Source organism: Eriocheir sinensis, chromosome 40, assembly GCF_024679095.1.
Source record: "Eriocheir sinensis breed Jianghai 21 chromosome 40, ASM2467909v1, whole genome shotgun sequence".
Taxonomy (NCBI): Eukaryota; Metazoa; Arthropoda; class Malacostraca; order Decapoda; family Varunidae; genus Eriocheir; species Eriocheir sinensis.
Window position 1 is genome coordinate 1,831,523 of NC_066548.1, and position 18,306 is coordinate 1,849,828.

Here is an 18,306-nt window from a genome sequence, read left to right on the forward strand (position 1 = left end):
TGCCTGTCTTCTAGTTCCTCCTCCCTCCTCGCACTCCTTTCCTTGCTGTTCTTCCTCTTCCTCCTCTTCCCCTTCCAAGGCCTCAGCAGACCTTGAAGAAACTCGTGAAGGGTAAGCTACAAAATGATTTCAATGCGACATAAGAAAGTAATCCACAGAGACTTCAACTCGACATAAGAAAGTAATCCACAAAATGATTTCAATGCGACATAAGAAAGTGATCCACAGAGACTTCAACTCGACATAAGAAAGTAATCCACAGAGACTTCAACTCGACATAAGAAAGTAATCCACAAAATTATTTCAATGCGACATAAGAAAGTGATCCACAGAGACTTCAACTCGACATAAGAAAGTAATCCACAAAATTATTTCAATGCGACATAAGAAAGTGATCCACAGAGACTTCAACTCGACATAAGAAAGTGATCCACAGAGACTTCAACTCGACATAAGAAAGTAATCCACAGAGACTTCAACTCGACATAAGAAAGTAATCCACAAAATGATTTCAATGCGACATAAAAAAGTGATCCACAAAATAATTTCAATGCGACATAAGAAAGTGATCCACAGAGACTTCAACTCGACATAAGAAAGTAATCCACAGAGACCTCAACTCAACATAAGAAAGTGATCCACAGAGACTTCAACTCAACATAAGAAAATGATCCACAGAGACTTTAACTCGACATAAGAAAGTAATCCACAGAGACTTCAACTCGACATAAGAAAGTAATCCACAAAATGATTTCAATGCAACATAAGAAAGTAATCCACAGAGACTTCAACTCGACATAAGAAAGTAATCCACAAAATGATTTCAATGCGGCATAAGACAGTAATCGACAGAGACTTCAACTCGACATAAGAAAGTAATCCACAAAATGATTTCAATGCGACATAAGAAAGTGATCCACAGAGACTTCAACTCGACATAAGAAAGTAATCCACAGAGACTTCAACTCGACATAAGAATATAATCCACAAAATGATTTCAATGCGACATAAGAAAGTGATCCACAGAGACTTCAACTCGACATAAGACAGTAATCCAAAGAGACTTCAACTCGACATAAGAAAGTGATCCACAGAAACTTCAACTCGACATAAGAAAGTAATCCACAAAATTATTTCAATGCGACATAAGAAAGTGATCCACAGAGACTTCAACTCGACATAAGAAAGTAATCCACAAAGAACTCTCAATGCGACATGAGAAAGTAATCCACGCAATGATTTTTAAGGGGACACTAAAAAGTTAAGCTAAAATGAAAACTATTATGTGTTAAGAAATGATACTTTCAAGATGAATTTGGCATTGCTCTTGCTTTACTATGTATGAACAAAAAAATTCACGGTATATATTCATTTTCAAATGCCTTAACGACTTCAATATTTCTTTGATATCTATGATTTTTTTGGCTGTGGACAGCGACTTAGTTTCCAAAGGTTTCATCGTTCTCGGTTTTGTAAAATTTATCATGCAGGGCCGGTTAGCCGTCTATGCCATGTCTTTAGGCCACTTCCACAGTTCGCCATGGGTTAGTAAGCCTCCCAACCAACCAGTACCAAAGACTTCGAAAATTCCTTGTGTAGTGTCTGGTGTTCATATATAAGTTAAGAAATTTGAGGAAACTAAGCGGGGAATGTCTTGTGCGTCAGGCCTTGCATTGAAAACCTAACCATTACGGAGTGTAGAAGATTGAAGAGCTTGGTTGGGGAGATTACAAGTCCACTGTGTTGGACTGTGGAGTTAGCGCTAAGGAGCCGAATGTTAATAGAAGGAGCAAGCTACTTACCTACCTACCTACCTAATCCTTAACAACGGGAACAAAAGACCTGAAGGAATTGGGACAAAAAAGGACAAAAAATAAAAAAAAGGAGATAGTGAGCTGTGGAATTTGCTTTTTATCTTCCCTGTTGCTCATGCTTTACTAATGCTGTCTCCTTTGCTGTAAAAAAAATTAATAATTTCACATATTTGAGAACGATCCTCCTCCTCCTTCTCCGCCTTACCCCCTCCTCTTCCTCCCCCCCTCCTCCTCTTCCTCTTCCTCCCCCTCTTCTTTCTTCCTCGTCTTCATGGTCAAGGTCAAATGTTGCCTCGTGGACTTTTATGATTTTTCTTTCGTCTTCAACTGCAACACTCTCTCTCTCTCTCTCTCTCTCTCTCTCTCTCTCTCTCTCTCTCAAATTAAAACAAATAAATTAATTAAAAAAAAATCACGTGAAACTCAGCGACGCAGTTGATTCCGGATTCTATTTAACTTACCTCAGTATATAACACGTTGCCTTTATGCGAGATTTCAGAGAGAGAGAGAGAGAGAGAGAGAGAGAGAGAGAGAGAGAGAGAGAGAGAGAGAGAGAGAGAATAAAGACCCTCAAAGACGTTGGAGCCACAAATATGATGATGGTTGTGGAGAACTTATCACGTCTTATCCTACCTTCCATACGGTGCAGCTTAGCAGTAGTAGTAGTAGTAGTAGTAGGTGCAGAAATAAAAGGAGCAACAGTAATAGATCGCTTAAGCTTCCGCAAAGAGAGAAAGGGAGACGAGACGGATATAAGGGAAGTTATCGAAGTGACTCACCCTCCTCCTCTGTTCTGTCCTCGGGAAAGTATAATATAATGCCAACCTTCATGCACAGGCCCCGTCCCGTCCCTCCCACCTCGCCCAGACCCGCCCTCCTACCCTACCCCGCCCCGCCTCGTGTCAGAGTGAATCACCACGACACTGGAAGGGAAAAGAGAGATGTAAACACGGACATTAATTTGCCTCCTGCTTGTCTAGATGTCTACGAACTATAATGCATTGTCTTAAATACTAATTGAAGGATACGACCTACAGTGTGACAGGACTAGGTTGCAGTAATAATGTTAACACGACCATTAATTTGATTTTTTTTGTATAAATATTTATGTCCTTAGAATTGGCAACACATGGCAGAGCACCTTTGGGTTTGTAGATATACCTGTATGTAGAGAGAGAGAGAGAGAGAGAGAGAGAGAGAGAGAGAGAGAGAGAGAGAGGAAGGCTACAGAAAGTGGGCAGCAGTGACATTATACTAGGCCGCTGAAAATTGATATACAGTGACGGTAGATAATAAAACACTGTTGACACTTTGAGAGCATGGTAACAAGGATAAAGTGCACGTATAGAGAAAAAAAAAAGAGCGAAAAGAAATGTGCAGAACGAGGGATAGAAAATGCGAAACAGAAGGTAGATAACTAGCAGAAAGTGGGCAGTAGAAAACACTATAGGGCATTTTAAAAGTATAGTGACAAGAAGAAACGCCAGCATGAAAACAACAACAACAACAACACGTCCAAAAAGACATATGAACAGAGAGAGAGAGAGAGAGAGAGAGAGAGAGAGAGAGGGAGAGAATTACATAGAATTAGACAGATAACCAGACCACACAGTCCCTCAGACCCAAACTAGTTGATCTAATGAACATTGAGAGAGAGAGAGAGAGAGAGAGAGAGAGAGAGAGAGAGAGAGAGAGAGAGAGAGAGAGAGAGAGAGAGAGAGAATTACATAGAAGTAGACAGATAACCAGACCACACAGTCCCTCAGACCCAAACTAGTTGATCTAATGAACATTGAGAGAGAGAGAGAGAGAGAGAGAGAGAGAGAGAGAGAGAGAGAGAGAGAGAGAGAGAATGAGAGGCATAGAAAACAATAAACAGAAAACGAAAAATAACCTTCAAAAAGTTGGCGGTAGGAAACAATATAGACATTATCAAAGGTGTAGTAAACATGAAACGCCGGCATAGAAGAAAAAAAAACAAAAGAAGAGAGGGATCATAAAACAGGAAACGGATGGTAGCAGACAAGAGAAGATGGCGCCACTATAAATACTTGCCTGCGCCATGACGGGCTGGGGGCCGAACACCACCCAGGCCCTTCAAGCAAGCCTACCGGCGCTATAGGCGTAGACGTAAATAAAAAAAAAAATAAAAAAGAGGGCAGTAAAAAAACACTATTGACATTGAGTAGAGTAACAAAGAGACACTGCAAGATTAGTAACAAAAGAGTAAGTTCCCGCATAGAAATAAGACCGCAAATATATGCAAAGAGAGATTAATCAAAAACAGGAAACGGAAGGTGACAGACAAGAAGAGGGCAGTAAAAAAACACTATTGACATCGAGTAACAAAGAGACACTGCCAGATTAGTAACAAAAGAGAAAGTGCCCGCATAGAAATAAGACCGTAAATATATGCAAAGAGAGATGAATCAAAAACAGGAAACGGAAGATAGGAAGCAAAGCGGGTAAAGAGAAAACACTATTGACATTTTAAAAGTATAGTAACAAGGTGATCTCGCTCGCACACACACACACACACACACACACACACACACACACACACACACACACACACACACACACACACACACACGAGCGAAAATGCATGAATGGAGAGAGTAGGAATACAAAAAAAAACAGGAAATGGAATATTAACAACAAAAAGTGGACTAAAAAAACACTATTGTCATTGAGTAAAATAACAGGAGAAACATTAAAGGTAGATTGACGAAAGAGAAAAAGAGTGCGCGCATGGACATCACATACGAGAACTCACATATTAAGAGGACAAATAATAAAAAGATAAATAGAACAGGAAACGAAGGACAGCAAACAAAAAAGAAAGTGGGCAGGAGAACACACGATTGACATTTTAAAAGGATAGTGCTCCTAGAAACATACACGAAAACATAAAGAAAGGAAGAAAAAAAACAGAAAGAAAGAACGAGAGAAAGAACTAACGAACGAACGAAAGAAAGCTAGAAAGAAAGAACGAAAGAAAGAAAGAAAGAAAGAAGAAGGAATAAAAAATAAAAAAACAGAAAACGGAAGGAAGCCAGTCACCGAAACGAAAGAAAATGGGTGGGTAGTGGTGGTAGAAGTAGTGACACTGCTCGGACGTTGACAATTTAGTCCAGGAAAACAAACACACTAAGCGGGGAAGGTTAACTAGTAAAGACTCTCCTCCCTTGACCCAGAGGTGTTGCTAGTCCTAGGGAAGTGCGCGGACCAGTTCTTATACCTAGATCGTCTGGCCGGCGCTACAGTTCTTCCGCGCTGTGTTGATTTCTTAATATTCGATGCTCTATTTATGACTGAGTAGACGAGAGGCAAAAAATAAAAGGGAAGTGTAAGGGAGAAAGAGCAAGAGCGATTTACATAGATTCACATAGATGTTAAGCCCGCACAGACCCTATGAAAAGCTTGACTAAATGCCCATCAAGATTATGCATTTCTGATTTATTGAATATTAAGGAGAGAGAGAGAGAGAGAGAGAGAGAGAGAGAGAGAGAGAGAGAGAGAGAGAGAGAGAGAGAGAGAGAGAGAAGAACACAGACAGACAGAGACAGACGGACAGACACAGACACGGACACAAAAAAACACAAAAAGACTCAGAGACACACAAATAGGAACAGAGAGACAAAGCGACAGGGACAGAGACAGGCACAGACAGACAGACACACAGACAGCAAAAAAATATCTACAAAGGAATAAGATAAATTCATAAAACCAATTATTGACCGACTAAGCGAGGTGCCACACTTCCGCACCACACCCTGAGCCCTTTCCTTTCTGGCATCATCATCATCAACAGCAACAGGAGGCGCAGCAGAGGCCGTGTGTCCCGTCCTGTCCTTGCTCGGCCCTGGAACAGCCTCTCCTCAGCTTGATTCTCCGTACCGCGTTGACGCTGGATTCCCGCGAGAGTTTCCAAAGAGCTATATTGCAGCGGGGCGGACCTGCTCCTCGCTCGGGGTGGCTTTACTATAACAGGAAATTACCGCTTGCTCAATAAAGGACATCACTCTTCCAAGGTCCTGGCGTCGCGGGATGAATATTGTTATTTAATCGTAATTCTCGCTAATGATATATATCAGCGTTTTGAATTGGATGTAATAGTTGTACTAAGCTAACTGAGGGTGGTGCGTGCCGGGGGGTTGCGTGGTAATTGTGAGTGAGCATCTTCAGACTCCTCAGCCTATGGATTCCCAGTTTCCTCACGGCCAACGGAACAGGGCGAGGGCGGGGCGAGGCGTGGCTGGGTGTGCGGGTATATAAGGGAGGCCTGGACACTGCTGGTCACTCATTCCCTCAGTACCTACTCATCCAGGTGGCAGCAGCCCACGACACAACTTGAACTCATCATGTTCAGGTTAGTTGGCGAGGCTCCTTAATGCTGCTGTTTTAGTGTCATTTAGAAAGTGAAATATTTTCAAGCCATTGTGGTAGATAAGTGTCATCAGTGTGCTTCAGAGACAATGTATATTTTCATATTGCTATCCCATAAGGGTATATTTTGAAAAATGTAATTAGTACCTGTATGCATTTTGATAAGAAAAGGAACGTGCGCTCAAAATAAGACATCTAAATGTAAGGCAACAGAGCACAACTTGATATTCTCCCGTGATTCACTTATCTTAGAATAATTTTTTGCAAAAACATGTCAGCATCGCTTTCTCGTTTACAGCTACGGATTCCTTTTCCTGCTGGTGGCGAGCCCCGCCGTGCTGGGCCTCCCGCAGGCGCCTAGTCAGCACTACGGCCCCCCGAAGCAGCACTACGGCCCGCCGCCGGTCAAGCAGCCCTCGCAGCACTACGGCGCCCCAATCAAGTTCCCTGAGGTGAGTGTTCCGTCAGAGCATTACACTCTTTGGTATCGTATCGTAAGCTTCAACTTACAGTAAAAGTGTATATTATAATTCCCGGCCGCCTCGCTCGTAGTAGTCTTTCAGGTGCGCTCTAAATACATCCACTGATTTTGTTATAGCTTTACATGATCTCCTGCTTTTCCTCCTTTTCCAGTCAGATGGTCTTTTATGTAACTCAGCCTGACTATTATAGGTCTGCCTCATTTTACACACCATTTATCATTTCTTCAGGAATGCGAGCCCAAGATCGTCGAGACCTATGTGACCGAGACCGTGACCGTCCCTTCCTACGTCACCACCACCGTCGACAACTACGTCACGGTCACCGAGACTGATTACCAGACAGAGTACAGCACCGTGGTCAGCACCGTGCTCGAGCCCACCTACATCACCGAGACGGAGTACTCCACCTCCTATGAGACCGTCGTAAACACCGAGTACGTTACCGAGACCGAGACCCTGACCGACGTTGTGTACTCCACCGAGACCCAGTATGAGACCGTCGTGAGTACCGTGGTCGAGCCTTCTTACATCACCGAAACTGTCGTCACCACCGCCTATGAGACCGTCGTGAGCACTGCGTACGTGACCGAGACCGAGGTGACGACCGACATCGTGTACTCCACCCAGACCCAGTACGAGACCGTTTACAGTACCGTCGTTGAGCCCACCTACATCACCGAGACCGAAATCTCCACCATCGTGAACACCGATTACGTGACGGAGTACAGCACCGAGATCCAGTACCAAACCGAAACCGTGCACCACACCGAGACCCAGGTAAGATGTCCCTCCCTCTGGCACTCACACCATCTGAGGCAATCACAGTAGAGAGTCTAGTCATTGGCAACACTCCTTGAGCTGTCCCTGCATCTTGATTGGACAGTATAATTAGGCTTTTCGTAACACTCATACACAACACCGGCAGGCAGGTAAGCTTCAAGTTTACGCCTGTGCTGGGTCACTTTTCTTACACTGTTAATAAAGTCAGTTAGAGCCAGATCTGCATTCATGTCTGACACAATTCGATTTTTTTTTTTTTTTTTCCCAAACACTAACACTCGACATCACATGCAAACGATTTATACCTCACCTCTGTTGGATTGCTTTCGTTGCCCTCATTGAAATCTATATAGACCATCACCTACATCACCTGCATTCACATATAAAAGGCTACAAAGTGATAAAACGATACTTTAAAATACTAGTCGATCTACACGTGACAGCTCCTCTCCATTCACAAATTAATCTCCCCCCCCCCCCTTTCATAACCCCATCTAACCTTCATTTGAAACTCTTAACTTTATTTCCATTGACTAAACTTGATTTCCTCCATTTATCCACTACTCATACAAGTCACAAGTAAACGTGGTAAGGCTTTATGCATGGGTGTAAAGAGTTCTCTCCTCCCCGCAGGTCAATACCGTCTACTCCACCGAGTACTCCACCGTGCCTTCCTACATCACCACCACCGTCGAGGTCACTGCCACCAAGGGCGGTAAGTTCCTCCTTCAACTTCCTGATTCAGCTCGGCAAAACCTGTCATAGAAAGGACTGTTGTTGCTTACAGACTTTGTGGTGCCTGAATGACTGGATACCTATTGCTGTTTTACTATAGAGTGTGCCAAGGACATATCAGAGGGGGTGATGATGTAGTATATTAACCTTTTGGTAACTTGATCACTAGATGACTTTGGAGGTTTCGTGATGGAGTGCGACAGGAACATATCAGGGAATCATTGTGCTTTTGTCTCCGAATGTGTTGCTGACTTGACAGCTGGATAATTAGGAGGGATGGGAGTTCATATCAAAAGGTGGACTCTCACTCCCTCAGGCGTAGCTCAGGATGCTCAGTGCAGATATATTCTACTATTCATCTTTTAAATTATCCAAACCTCTCTCGCATCTTCACCGCCATCAAAAGTCTTCTTGATGCACGACTCATGTATCTTTTCTTATCTTCCCCCAGGCTACGGATACGAGCCCCCTACCAAGGGCTACAGCTACTAAGTCCTCGCGCAGATAGACTGAGGGTGCTCCGGGATGACCCAAACCTTCACGCGCCCGTTGTTAAGGCGCGCAGTGTCCTCCCAACCCCTGATGTTTATGGATATTTATGTATTGGTATTGATAATTTAAATGAAGTCTATATTTAATTAAGCAATGTTTTGTTTCCTTTAGTCTTACGTGTTACCAGACTCATGCCTCCCCCTCCTACACACACACACACACACACACACACACCCACACCATAAATCCATCTCTCCGACGGCCACACACAAAACCATATGGCGAGAAAGAAGAAAGTAATAAAGAATAATTGTATTGGGAAAACCTCTAACAATACAATTATCGTAATGGAGAACAAACAGAGGAAAGAAAGTATAATATGAACCACAGTAGCGAATCTTCGAACCCGCTCGACCACAATATTCGAACGACTCTTGCAGAAGCGCCTCAGTAGTCCTTCCTTTGGCGGTGAGGGAGACACGTTTTTCAGCCAAGTCATACAGAGAAACGGGGCGACAAGAACACCTTCACGACAGTACGCATTAACGCTCTATACCACGACCTTCCCTCTGTGGAAACTGTAGTGCGCTGTTCCTTTAGTTTAATCCGTTCTCATTCATTACTTAAGACTAGCACGTAATGATACAGTAGGCTAATGCACTGGTTGTTAAAACTATCATAGACCACTAATTGACTATTGATCGACTCCTGACTAACTATTGATCAAAGTACTTAAATTCTAGATGGTGGTGTTAGGAAGACATAATTACACACACACACACACAGGTAAATAGGTAAACACACACATTGACGTATAATTATCAGAGCTGGGCGCGTTACTGGATATCGGGTAGTCCGGTACCGCTCCTCCGCACCTCGAAACATATATAGTCCGTACCTCCGCACCTCCGGTATATTATTATCATTATTATTATTATTTTATTACCATTATTTTTGTTATCATTATTCATTTTCATTTATAGCCACCCACTCCACTGAGTAAAGTACTTACTTTTACTCATCATAATATCATTATGCCTCAATACATACACACAGAAAAAAAATTCCGGTTATATTCAAAGAGAAGAAGAAAGATATGGAATAAGGAAGATATGTTGCTGATTCAGTTTACTATATGTATCTTTCACAAAATGACGGGTATAAAATGATTCACAAGTTTACAAGTTCATTATAATTTACTGTCTGCTATCCCACGTGGTGGGTGTCATTGATGATGACACTTCCTTTAAGACGGACGACAAACGGTATATTTGAACCGGGCCGTAAATCTGAATGACGTCACCACGTCATGGAAAAAAATCCCTGCAACACACACCATGTAAACGACTGAAGTATATTACTGCAGAGCGCGGCGGACTTGTTGTCGTTTTTTTTTTTTATGAAAACCCCAGGTGCGGAGGTACGGACTTAAAATACTGCCGTTCTCCAGCCGTCGGGGGAGCGGAGGTGCGGACAGAGGTACGGAAGTGCCCAGCTCTGATAATTATGTAAGACAAGTGTTCCAGGTGATATACTATTTAGGTTTTATAGTTTCCTTGGTGTGTTTATGGGACGGTTGGGCTATTTCTTTTGTTTTTTGTTGTGTTTTTGGTGTCCACCTTCATGACGTAAACAAAGCACCCAAGACCAAGGCCGAGAGGGCGAGACCAGCAGAGGGTAGTCAGGGTAACGTGTCTTGAGTGTCACTTGGTGTTGTATCCTTTTTAAGTTTGAGGTATTTACAAAAGGAACTAACATTGCTTGGATCTAGTATTATTTGATGATGACTAGGGAAGCCGAGGGTTAACTGTACGCTGTAGATGTATATCCAGTGCCTGGCTTTTCATCAACAGAGGCGAATATTCTCCGTCAACATGTATCAGTCATCGTCCGTCAGGTTTAGGAGCGGCTCTGTTAGTTTATAAAGAGTAGTTCTTAACTAATCAAGTGAATGTAAATTTCTATTTTTAGCATCATTAGGTTACTATCAGTTAGGTTAAGGTAGAGTTCTCTTAGTTCATGAACAGCTGTTAAACATAGTGGTGATAGGTTACTATTCGATTAACTGCACAACAGGGAATGTTTTACATAGTATGTTACAGAATATTACTGTCTTGATGTTGATTAAATTTTATGTACCGGTACTTGTTTTAGTTATCTTGCATTATGCAAAAGAAAAGTATGATTTCTTGTATAAAAAAATAACTACTGCCTAAATCCCTGACTTCACAAACATGAGATGTTGCACAAATTGTTTTCCTTACAGGAGGAGAGGAAGAATGCTTCGTGGTGCCTGCAGACCAGGCTTGGCAAGATGTGCCCTGCGTTTACATCAGCATTCACAGTATTTAAGGTGAACTTTAAAACATTTATGTATCTTTGATAAAGTTTAAAATCATATTTATATGATGATCCTGGGAACATTCCTAAAGTTTCTGTGAGAATTTTTGCTGGAGGAAATTGCAGCCAATCAGTACAAGGGATGCATGGAAAGGTTTGTTCCTTCTCCTGCATGTCATTAATTGAAGATCCTGGGCCATCAACAGTAGAGTAAATCAACTGACAATTTTTTACAGTAAGATTTATATAAATATGATTAAATAAATTACTTTAGGGAAAATAGGACGGGGCACATAAAAGCAAAACAGTACTGATTACCAAACAAAGGTATTTTGTATTTTTATAAAGTATTTTGGTAAATCTTAGGAATAGCGGCTCCACCCCCTCCACCACCCCAACCCCCCCTACCCCCTAACACAAGCCTGGGGACCTGTGGGGAACTGGGGAAGGCAAAATCACTGAAAAATGGGCTTCCAAAATGTCCCTAGAAAAATCCCTAAATTAAGGAAAATTCCCTAGTCTCGAAAGTAAGGAAAGTCCCTAACTTTATAACTTAACAGCTAATACATATAGATATATATCATGAAATGGTTTGTATGAGTGATGATTTTTTCTCATTTTTCTTGCTTAGAGGGACCATTAAGAGACATGATCCCTGCTGCTACCGGGTTAAGGAAAATTTGCTTTGGAGGAAGACTTCAAATTTTGTTTATTATTTTCACATTTAACATACTAAGTGATTATATATTTTAGTACTTAATGCTGAAGTTTTGTGAAATGATGTTAGATTATGTCTTTTCAGGTTGTCATGTATAGCCACAAGAAAAGACAGATTGTCCTGCCACACAGTGCCTTCTCAAGCTGCTCCTGGAGTGTGCTGTGGGAGGAGTAGCTACAGCAGTGAGAATTGCAACAATGATAGATATGATTACCATCGGAAGTCATGGCATAGTAAAACACTGGGCACACTCGTAGGTGCCCTGGGTACTGTGGCTGTTCTAGGACTTGGTACAGTTCTTAGTGAGACCAAAGAAGACTGTAAATGTGATGATGAAGGCAAACGGAGACCAGATGCATTTGTCAAAATGGAAAAGGCATCACTGGGGGAAGATATTGTGGGCACAGAGAGGGAACACAGAGCTGATGAAGCAGTTATCAGATACACAAAGCCATGCGGGGGATTTGGTAAAAAGCAAACAGAAAACCTGAGCAGCCATGAACTGCGCGTGAAAAAGGCGCGTCAGATCCTGAGGCGCCACATGGAGGAGGTCGGGGCACCGGGCATCGTGGTGGGCGTCACAGTCAATGGCAAGCAGGTGTGGGCAGATGGTACGTGTATGCACCTTTTTTCTTTTCTTTTTTATGAGTTTAATAGCTTTTGTATGGAAAAAAGAAGGCTTTCCATAAAAAAAGTTTTATTTTATTTAATGCAGACATTCAAGCACATCAAGGGAAGGACTGAGCCCTGTTTTAGGCATGATGACTGATAATTCTTTTTACGGAAAGATATAAGAGTTTTGATTACTTGGAATTTTCCATAAAAGGTATATTGATGACATTGAAATGGGTCAATTTAAAAACTGATTTGTCACATACAGAAAACAGAGGATTTATCACCTAAAGTAATAATCTACACATTGCATTTTTTGTTGTTTCTTAGATGTTATATCTGTGGTAATTGCTGAATAATTGCTGAAATGGTTGATTTTGATTTTATTACCACAGTAAAGCAGTTTTCCTGTGACATACTAGTTTCTTTGCCAGTCTGTACAGGCTGAATTTTTTCTTCAGCTTAACTATGCTACTGTGCCCCAAACATCTGCCCAAGGTGTCATTCAGCTCTTCATTCTAATGCATGGGCTCACTTATTAAAGTGCTTTTTCTTCTATCAAACTTGCACCCACAACACATTCCCTGTGGCAGTGTTGTCAAATTTGTTGTATGGTGTAAACTGTAAAGGCTTCCTGGAGTTTTATACAATTTGTGCCACATGAAGGCAAATTACTGCTACAAATTGAAGTTTTGGTAGAGTTTAGTCACCAGTTATTGTCTTTTCGGCATCAGACCATACAAAGTGAAACAAGTATGAGCCTCCAAAGCCTTAGCTACTTCCTTCTTATTTAGTGTTAGCCTGTAAGGTTACTACTCTCATCCTATACATTACTTTCTACCAGGCATTTCATTAATTCTCTTGTCTTTGCCTGTAGACCTTTTTTAACATGTAGAGTGTACAGAGTTGTTTTGTAGGTCTTGGATTTGCTGACTTGGAGAATGGTGTGCGGTGTTCCCCGAACACGGTGATGAGGATTGCCAGCATCAGTAAGCCTCTCACCATGACTGCTGTGGCCAAGTTGTGGGAAGAGGAGAAGCTAGACCTTGATGCTCCAATCCAAAAATACATTCCAAAGTTCCCTGTGAAGACTTATGATGGGAAGGAGGTAAGCTTATGATGTGTACTTTGTTTGTAGGTGGGGTCAACCTGTTTCATAAAATGGTAAAGTGGGAAGTTGCTACATGCTCCTCCTCCCCCAGGTCACCATTACAACTAGACAACTCATCAGCCACAAGTCAGGCATCAGACACTACAAGCTGAGAGACCCCAATGAGAAGGAGAAAAGGGATAAGGAAAATGATGCGAGTACGGAGGACAGTAAAGTGCAGTCCCAACCACAGGCAGAAAAGGAAAGCATTGTCCTTGGAAATGAAACTGATGAAGAGAAAGAGAAAAAGAATATTTTGTCTAAAAGTAATGATGATAAAAATAAGGAACAGAAGGAAAACCAAAATAAAACTGAAAGATGCTCTTGTGGTAAGCATCTTTCAAAGAAAAGAAAAAGTAGGAAGAAGAAAAAGGAGAAGGAAGAAGACGAGTTTGATCTAGAAGAATATTACTTTACTGATGAATTTGAGTCTGTAGCAGAGGCTTTAGAAATGTTCCAGAATGACGACTTGTTTTTCAAACCTGGTGAGTAAAATTGGCTGTTTGTAAGTGCCTAGTTTGTATGATAATAGGTAAATATGAGGATGTGCTCCATAAGATACATTGTTCAAGAAGTGCTTTAGAAGAAACAATGCTTTAAACACTAAAAACTGTGTTAAAGGGAATAAGAACTTTATGGAATTCCTCATGTTACTTGTATGGTAAATGGACATTTTTACTGTCTCTCAATTTTGCTTGACTGAGTTGCTTCACTGTTGCGAGGAGCAGTTCATTATTACATTGCAGATTTGAGTTTCTCTATATTGAAAAGTTTTGTTTCCTGATAATATGGCTCTTGTTAACCTGGTAGCAGTGGGGATCATGTTTCTTAATGGTCCCTCTAAGCAAGAAAAATGAGAAAAAATCATCACTCACACAAACCATTTCATAATTTATATTGAAGCATTTGTGATCAGTTTATGTATCATCTATTTTTGGGGGTTTAAATCGTGGCACAAATTTGGCCCGTCGCTGCTACATGGTAAAGCCACAAATTTGGCCCGTCGCTGCTACCAGGGTAAGGGTCTTGTGTTAATTAAAAAATCTGATATTGATTTGCATTCCATCAATATTTGACTGTATATATAAACAGCTGTGAAGGTTTATATCAATGTTCATAGATAGATGCCCTCTATTCACACAGCTTATCATGCAACACATTATCTAACTAACAGGCGAAGGGTTCCTGTACACCACCCATGGCTGGACGGTGGTGAGTGCTGTGGTTGAAGGGGCCACCAAGAAGCCCTTCACCAAGGTTATCCAGCACTTGTTCTATGAGCTTGGCCTTGACAACACTTACCTTGACAAGCCAGCACCAATCATCTACAACAGAGCAAGGTTGGTCAGCAGTCTGGTAATATACTTAGTACATTACTTTAGCCAGGGTTGGGGTGTCCAGGAAAACATACAATCCTAACTCTAGAAAGTCTTGAACCTCTAACTCTGAGCCATGCAGATCATTTTTTACTCATGTTTATCACAGGTGTTGTAAATAATTTCTGGTTCTTTATAGCAAGTGGTTGTTATTTACCAGGACTTTTATTTCTTGAGCACATATTTTGCATATCTTTTTGTACGTACTTTTTGTAGTGAGTACTGTTTCTTATGGAATTATTTAGTGCCATAAAACACATTCGGAGAAGACAAAGATATGTGGAAAGTTGCACAAAGTTCTGGAAAATTATGGTTCTGGTGCATCTCTTAAATACACAGTAGGAATCCTCACTGTATAAATGATCTCTTATGATTGCAGTTACTATGTCCGAGATGAGCATGGAAAACTGAAAAATGCTCCTTATGTGGACAACTCTTATAAGTGGGCAGGTGGTGGCTTCCTGTCCACGGTGGGGGACCTTTGCAAGTTTGGAAATGCCATGCTGTATGCCAGCCAGCAGGAAGACGGAGGAGGTTTGTCAAGATTTCTGCACTGATGTTTTCTAGAATGTTGCTGTAAAATGCTTCCAGTGAATTCATTTTAAATTAAGTTTGTACCAGTCTACAGTAAACCCATGATGAGCTGGACAACCCGGTGCTCAGGAGTGGGCGGACTTTGCTTTCTTCAAACTTATCCTTGATCTGATTCTGACAACATTTGACATGCTTAATTGAAAACTACAACTTGTCAAAGCTATTTTGAATTTTCCAAACAACTAAGCAAGACAGAAAATATAACTTGTCAAAGCAACTGTGAAGACTTATAATAAATTAAAATGTGTTTTGACATGCTGGGATAGTGCAGTGATAAATGAAAGTGTGTTCCGAAACACTGGGATAGTGCAATATAGGGGACGCTATGCCTTTTACTCTTGAACACAAACTTTTTTTCGGCTCCTCAGAACATTTTACCTATACCTATTGTTGTTATATTCAAATTTGAAAAACTTGAAAGTTTGGTAAATCTCAACCCCTTACTCATCTGCTTGAATGGTGTGGAGAGATTGCATGTAGCTGCTCATAACAGTACAAAGCTTCAAACCTTAAGTAACGATTCAATATTTCAGGCACACCAAAGGTGCCAGGCTACCTGAAGGCATCAACAATCCATCAGCTGTGGACCGCAGTGGAGGGGACTCAGCGGGGCTGGCGAGATAGGACCTACGGGATGGGCTGGGAGGCTGTGGAGGAGAGAAATTTGCAAAACTTTTGTCGCAACTCCCGGGGCCATGCCTACCATACTGGTAGTGCAGTAGGTGCCAGCAGCATTCTTCTAATTCTGCCACAGAAGGAAGCAAGAGGTAGTCCACCTCAGGGAGTAGTTGTGGCACTGCTGACAAACATGATCAGTGTTAGCCTCCGGAAGGTGGCCATGGAGATTGCAGAGCTGTTTGAAGAGTCAGTAGAGGATTCTTCACACAGGTAAAGTCTTTTTGCATTTTATGCAAGCAAATTTGTTATTCCTTATCTCCTTTGTAACCGACTCTGTGATCCCCCCCCTTATCCCCCCCCAAAAAAAAAAAAAAATTTGCGCGCTTCTCCTAATTTCGTGAAGGTAGATTATATTTATCCTTATACCCATATTTAGTCATGTATTTTTTTCACATGTTTTGATAGATTTTGTTCACAAGATGTTTATATACTATTTAAATCAAGTTATTGTATGTTACTTCCTCTGCAGAGAAGTGGACACAAGATGGTAAGTGTTTCAATTTAATTACAGAGAAACAATATATCAAACTTGAATTTTTTATATTTTTATTTACCTTTTAATCTGGCAAAGATCCATTGGTGTTCAGTTGCTACACAGTAGATCCAAGATTGGTGAGAGGGTGCGAGGTAGGCAGGGTGTGCTCTGAGGCAGGTACATCTTGACCAGCGTATGTTCTACTGGGAGTGCCATGCCCGCAAGTGTTCCTCAGAACACTGTCTAGGCTGGCCAGGGCATATAGGGCAGTATTTTTGCACCATTTTGGTCTTCTTATCCTTGCACGACACCCTGCACCGTTTCTGTTGTCAGCCTTTTTTTCAGTGGGATGTATAGGAATCATTCCATGGCACTTGTCACTCCCACTAGAATCTGCAACCATAGCAGACTTCTACCTTTTGAAGCTCAGGTCTTTCTTCTTCTCACACACAGCTACTTGTATCCAGGTGAGCACCAATGGAGGAGTTGATGGACCACCAGCTTGATAAACTCTCCATACTCCATCCAGTTTCTCTGTGGATGAAGATCATAGTAGATGGGTCGAGATTTGGACGCCATATTTTTCCCATTTTTCGCCACATTTTTCAAACACTTGTATTTGTTTCACAGCCATACGGGTCGTCCACTGAAACTGGGTAACTGAGTGAGAACATTGTGCACCATTCAAAGAGCACAAGGTACCTATACTATTTTCCATCACACTTTTTTGGCTTACGATGTCTTTCCTTCTAAATTTCAATTTGGTTGTAACTTATCTGATACGTGTCTTACATTTTACATGATTCTTTTCTTCTTATATTCGAGGGAGCATTAATATCATTCATCACCTTTTCTTTGGCAGCATTAAGATAGTCAGAAATACCTGCTATATACTTTCACTAGTATCAAGTGGTGACTGGAGAGCTTGGCCAAAGATGTCTGCAGTGTCGTTTGAAATATATTCTCGGTAAGTAAATGTAAACAAGTTAGTTTTGAAAGTTGTGATGTACATTGGTTTGGTTGGATTTTGTTATGGTCTATGATGAGGGTTCTGAAGGAAAGCCTGTGTTGGGGTAGTGGTGGTGTGAAAGGAAGGAGCCCACCACCGTTTAAAAACACCACTTCATCAATTGTAGCGCGACAAAAAAGATTAATTTTCTTTGTTTGAAAATTCTTTATGAAAAAAAAGAACTACATGAAAAATCTGAGTGTTGTAATATTGGAAATCCACTGAATTCCAATATGCTGCAATTTCTTATATGTAGGGTAAAGCATAAAGGCTCTGAAGCAAAAAGAAATATAATGTAATAGATAGGAATAGAAGGGTCCCTCAAGCGATGGTATGTTACTATCCGTCGGGTTTATAGTTTAAGAGGCCGTGCATGGTGTCACAGCTCTTGTTGTATGTGTCAGGGTAGGGTCTGGGAGTCTTGGTCCAGGATAATTTGTCACCTGAAAACACTTTAACAAGGTTATTGGAGAGATTTATATGCTGTTGGCAAACCATATAGTTGGCATTTCACTGCATGGATAAATAGATGATGAGGGTTGGTGCTCATTGCAGAAAATGAAAGTGACTTACAAAATTTGGTCAGCGTTTTTGATAGTGTCTATAAAAGGAGAAAGCTGAAAGTATATGTCAACAAAAGTAAAGTGATGGTTTGTGAGTGG

At 41.3% G+C, this 18,306-nt stretch overlaps 2 protein-coding genes across 7 annotated transcripts; both read left to right on the forward strand.

Annotated features, from left to right (window-relative positions):
* Nucleotides 1-6,011: 6,011 nt before the first annotated feature.
* On the forward strand, nt 6,012-8,842 carry LOC127009188 (uncharacterized). Its single transcript, XM_050882011.1, has 5 exons — nt 6,012-6,186; nt 6,502-6,655; nt 6,914-7,462; nt 8,099-8,180; nt 8,652-8,842. Exons 1-5 carry the CDS (start codon nt 6,179-6,181, stop codon nt 8,690-8,692), a joined length of 834 nt encoding a protein of 277 aa, XP_050737968.1. The 5' UTR covers nt 6,012-6,178; the 3' UTR covers nt 8,693-8,842.
* A 154-nt stretch (nt 8,843-8,996) lies between these two features.
* Nucleotides 8,997-17,971, forward strand: LOC127009182 (serine beta-lactamase-like protein LACTB, mitochondrial). 6 transcript variants are annotated; one of them, XM_050881999.1, is made up of 10 exons: nt 10,199-10,378; nt 10,959-11,045; nt 11,835-12,361; nt 13,280-13,470; nt 13,565-13,997; nt 14,687-14,852; nt 15,268-15,422; nt 16,016-16,370; nt 17,266-17,333; nt 17,498-17,971. In XM_050881999.1, exons 2-9 carry the CDS (start codon nt 10,972-10,974, stop codon nt 17,297-17,299), a joined length of 1,935 nt encoding a protein of 644 aa, XP_050737956.1. In that variant the 5' UTR covers nt 10,199-10,378; nt 10,959-10,971; the 3' UTR covers nt 17,300-17,333; nt 17,498-17,971. The 6 variants fall into 6 exon arrangements, with proteins under 6 accessions (XP_050737953.1, XP_050737956.1, XP_050737955.1 ...); XM_050881998.1 differs by lacking the exon at nt 17,498-17,971 and adding an exon at nt 17,089-17,102 and having other exon boundaries at nt 17,266-17,300; XM_050881996.1 differs by lacking the exons at nt 10,199-10,378; nt 17,266-17,333; nt 17,498-17,971 and adding exons at nt 8,997-9,227; nt 17,089-17,229.
* Nucleotides 17,972-18,306: the final 335 nt, after the last annotated feature.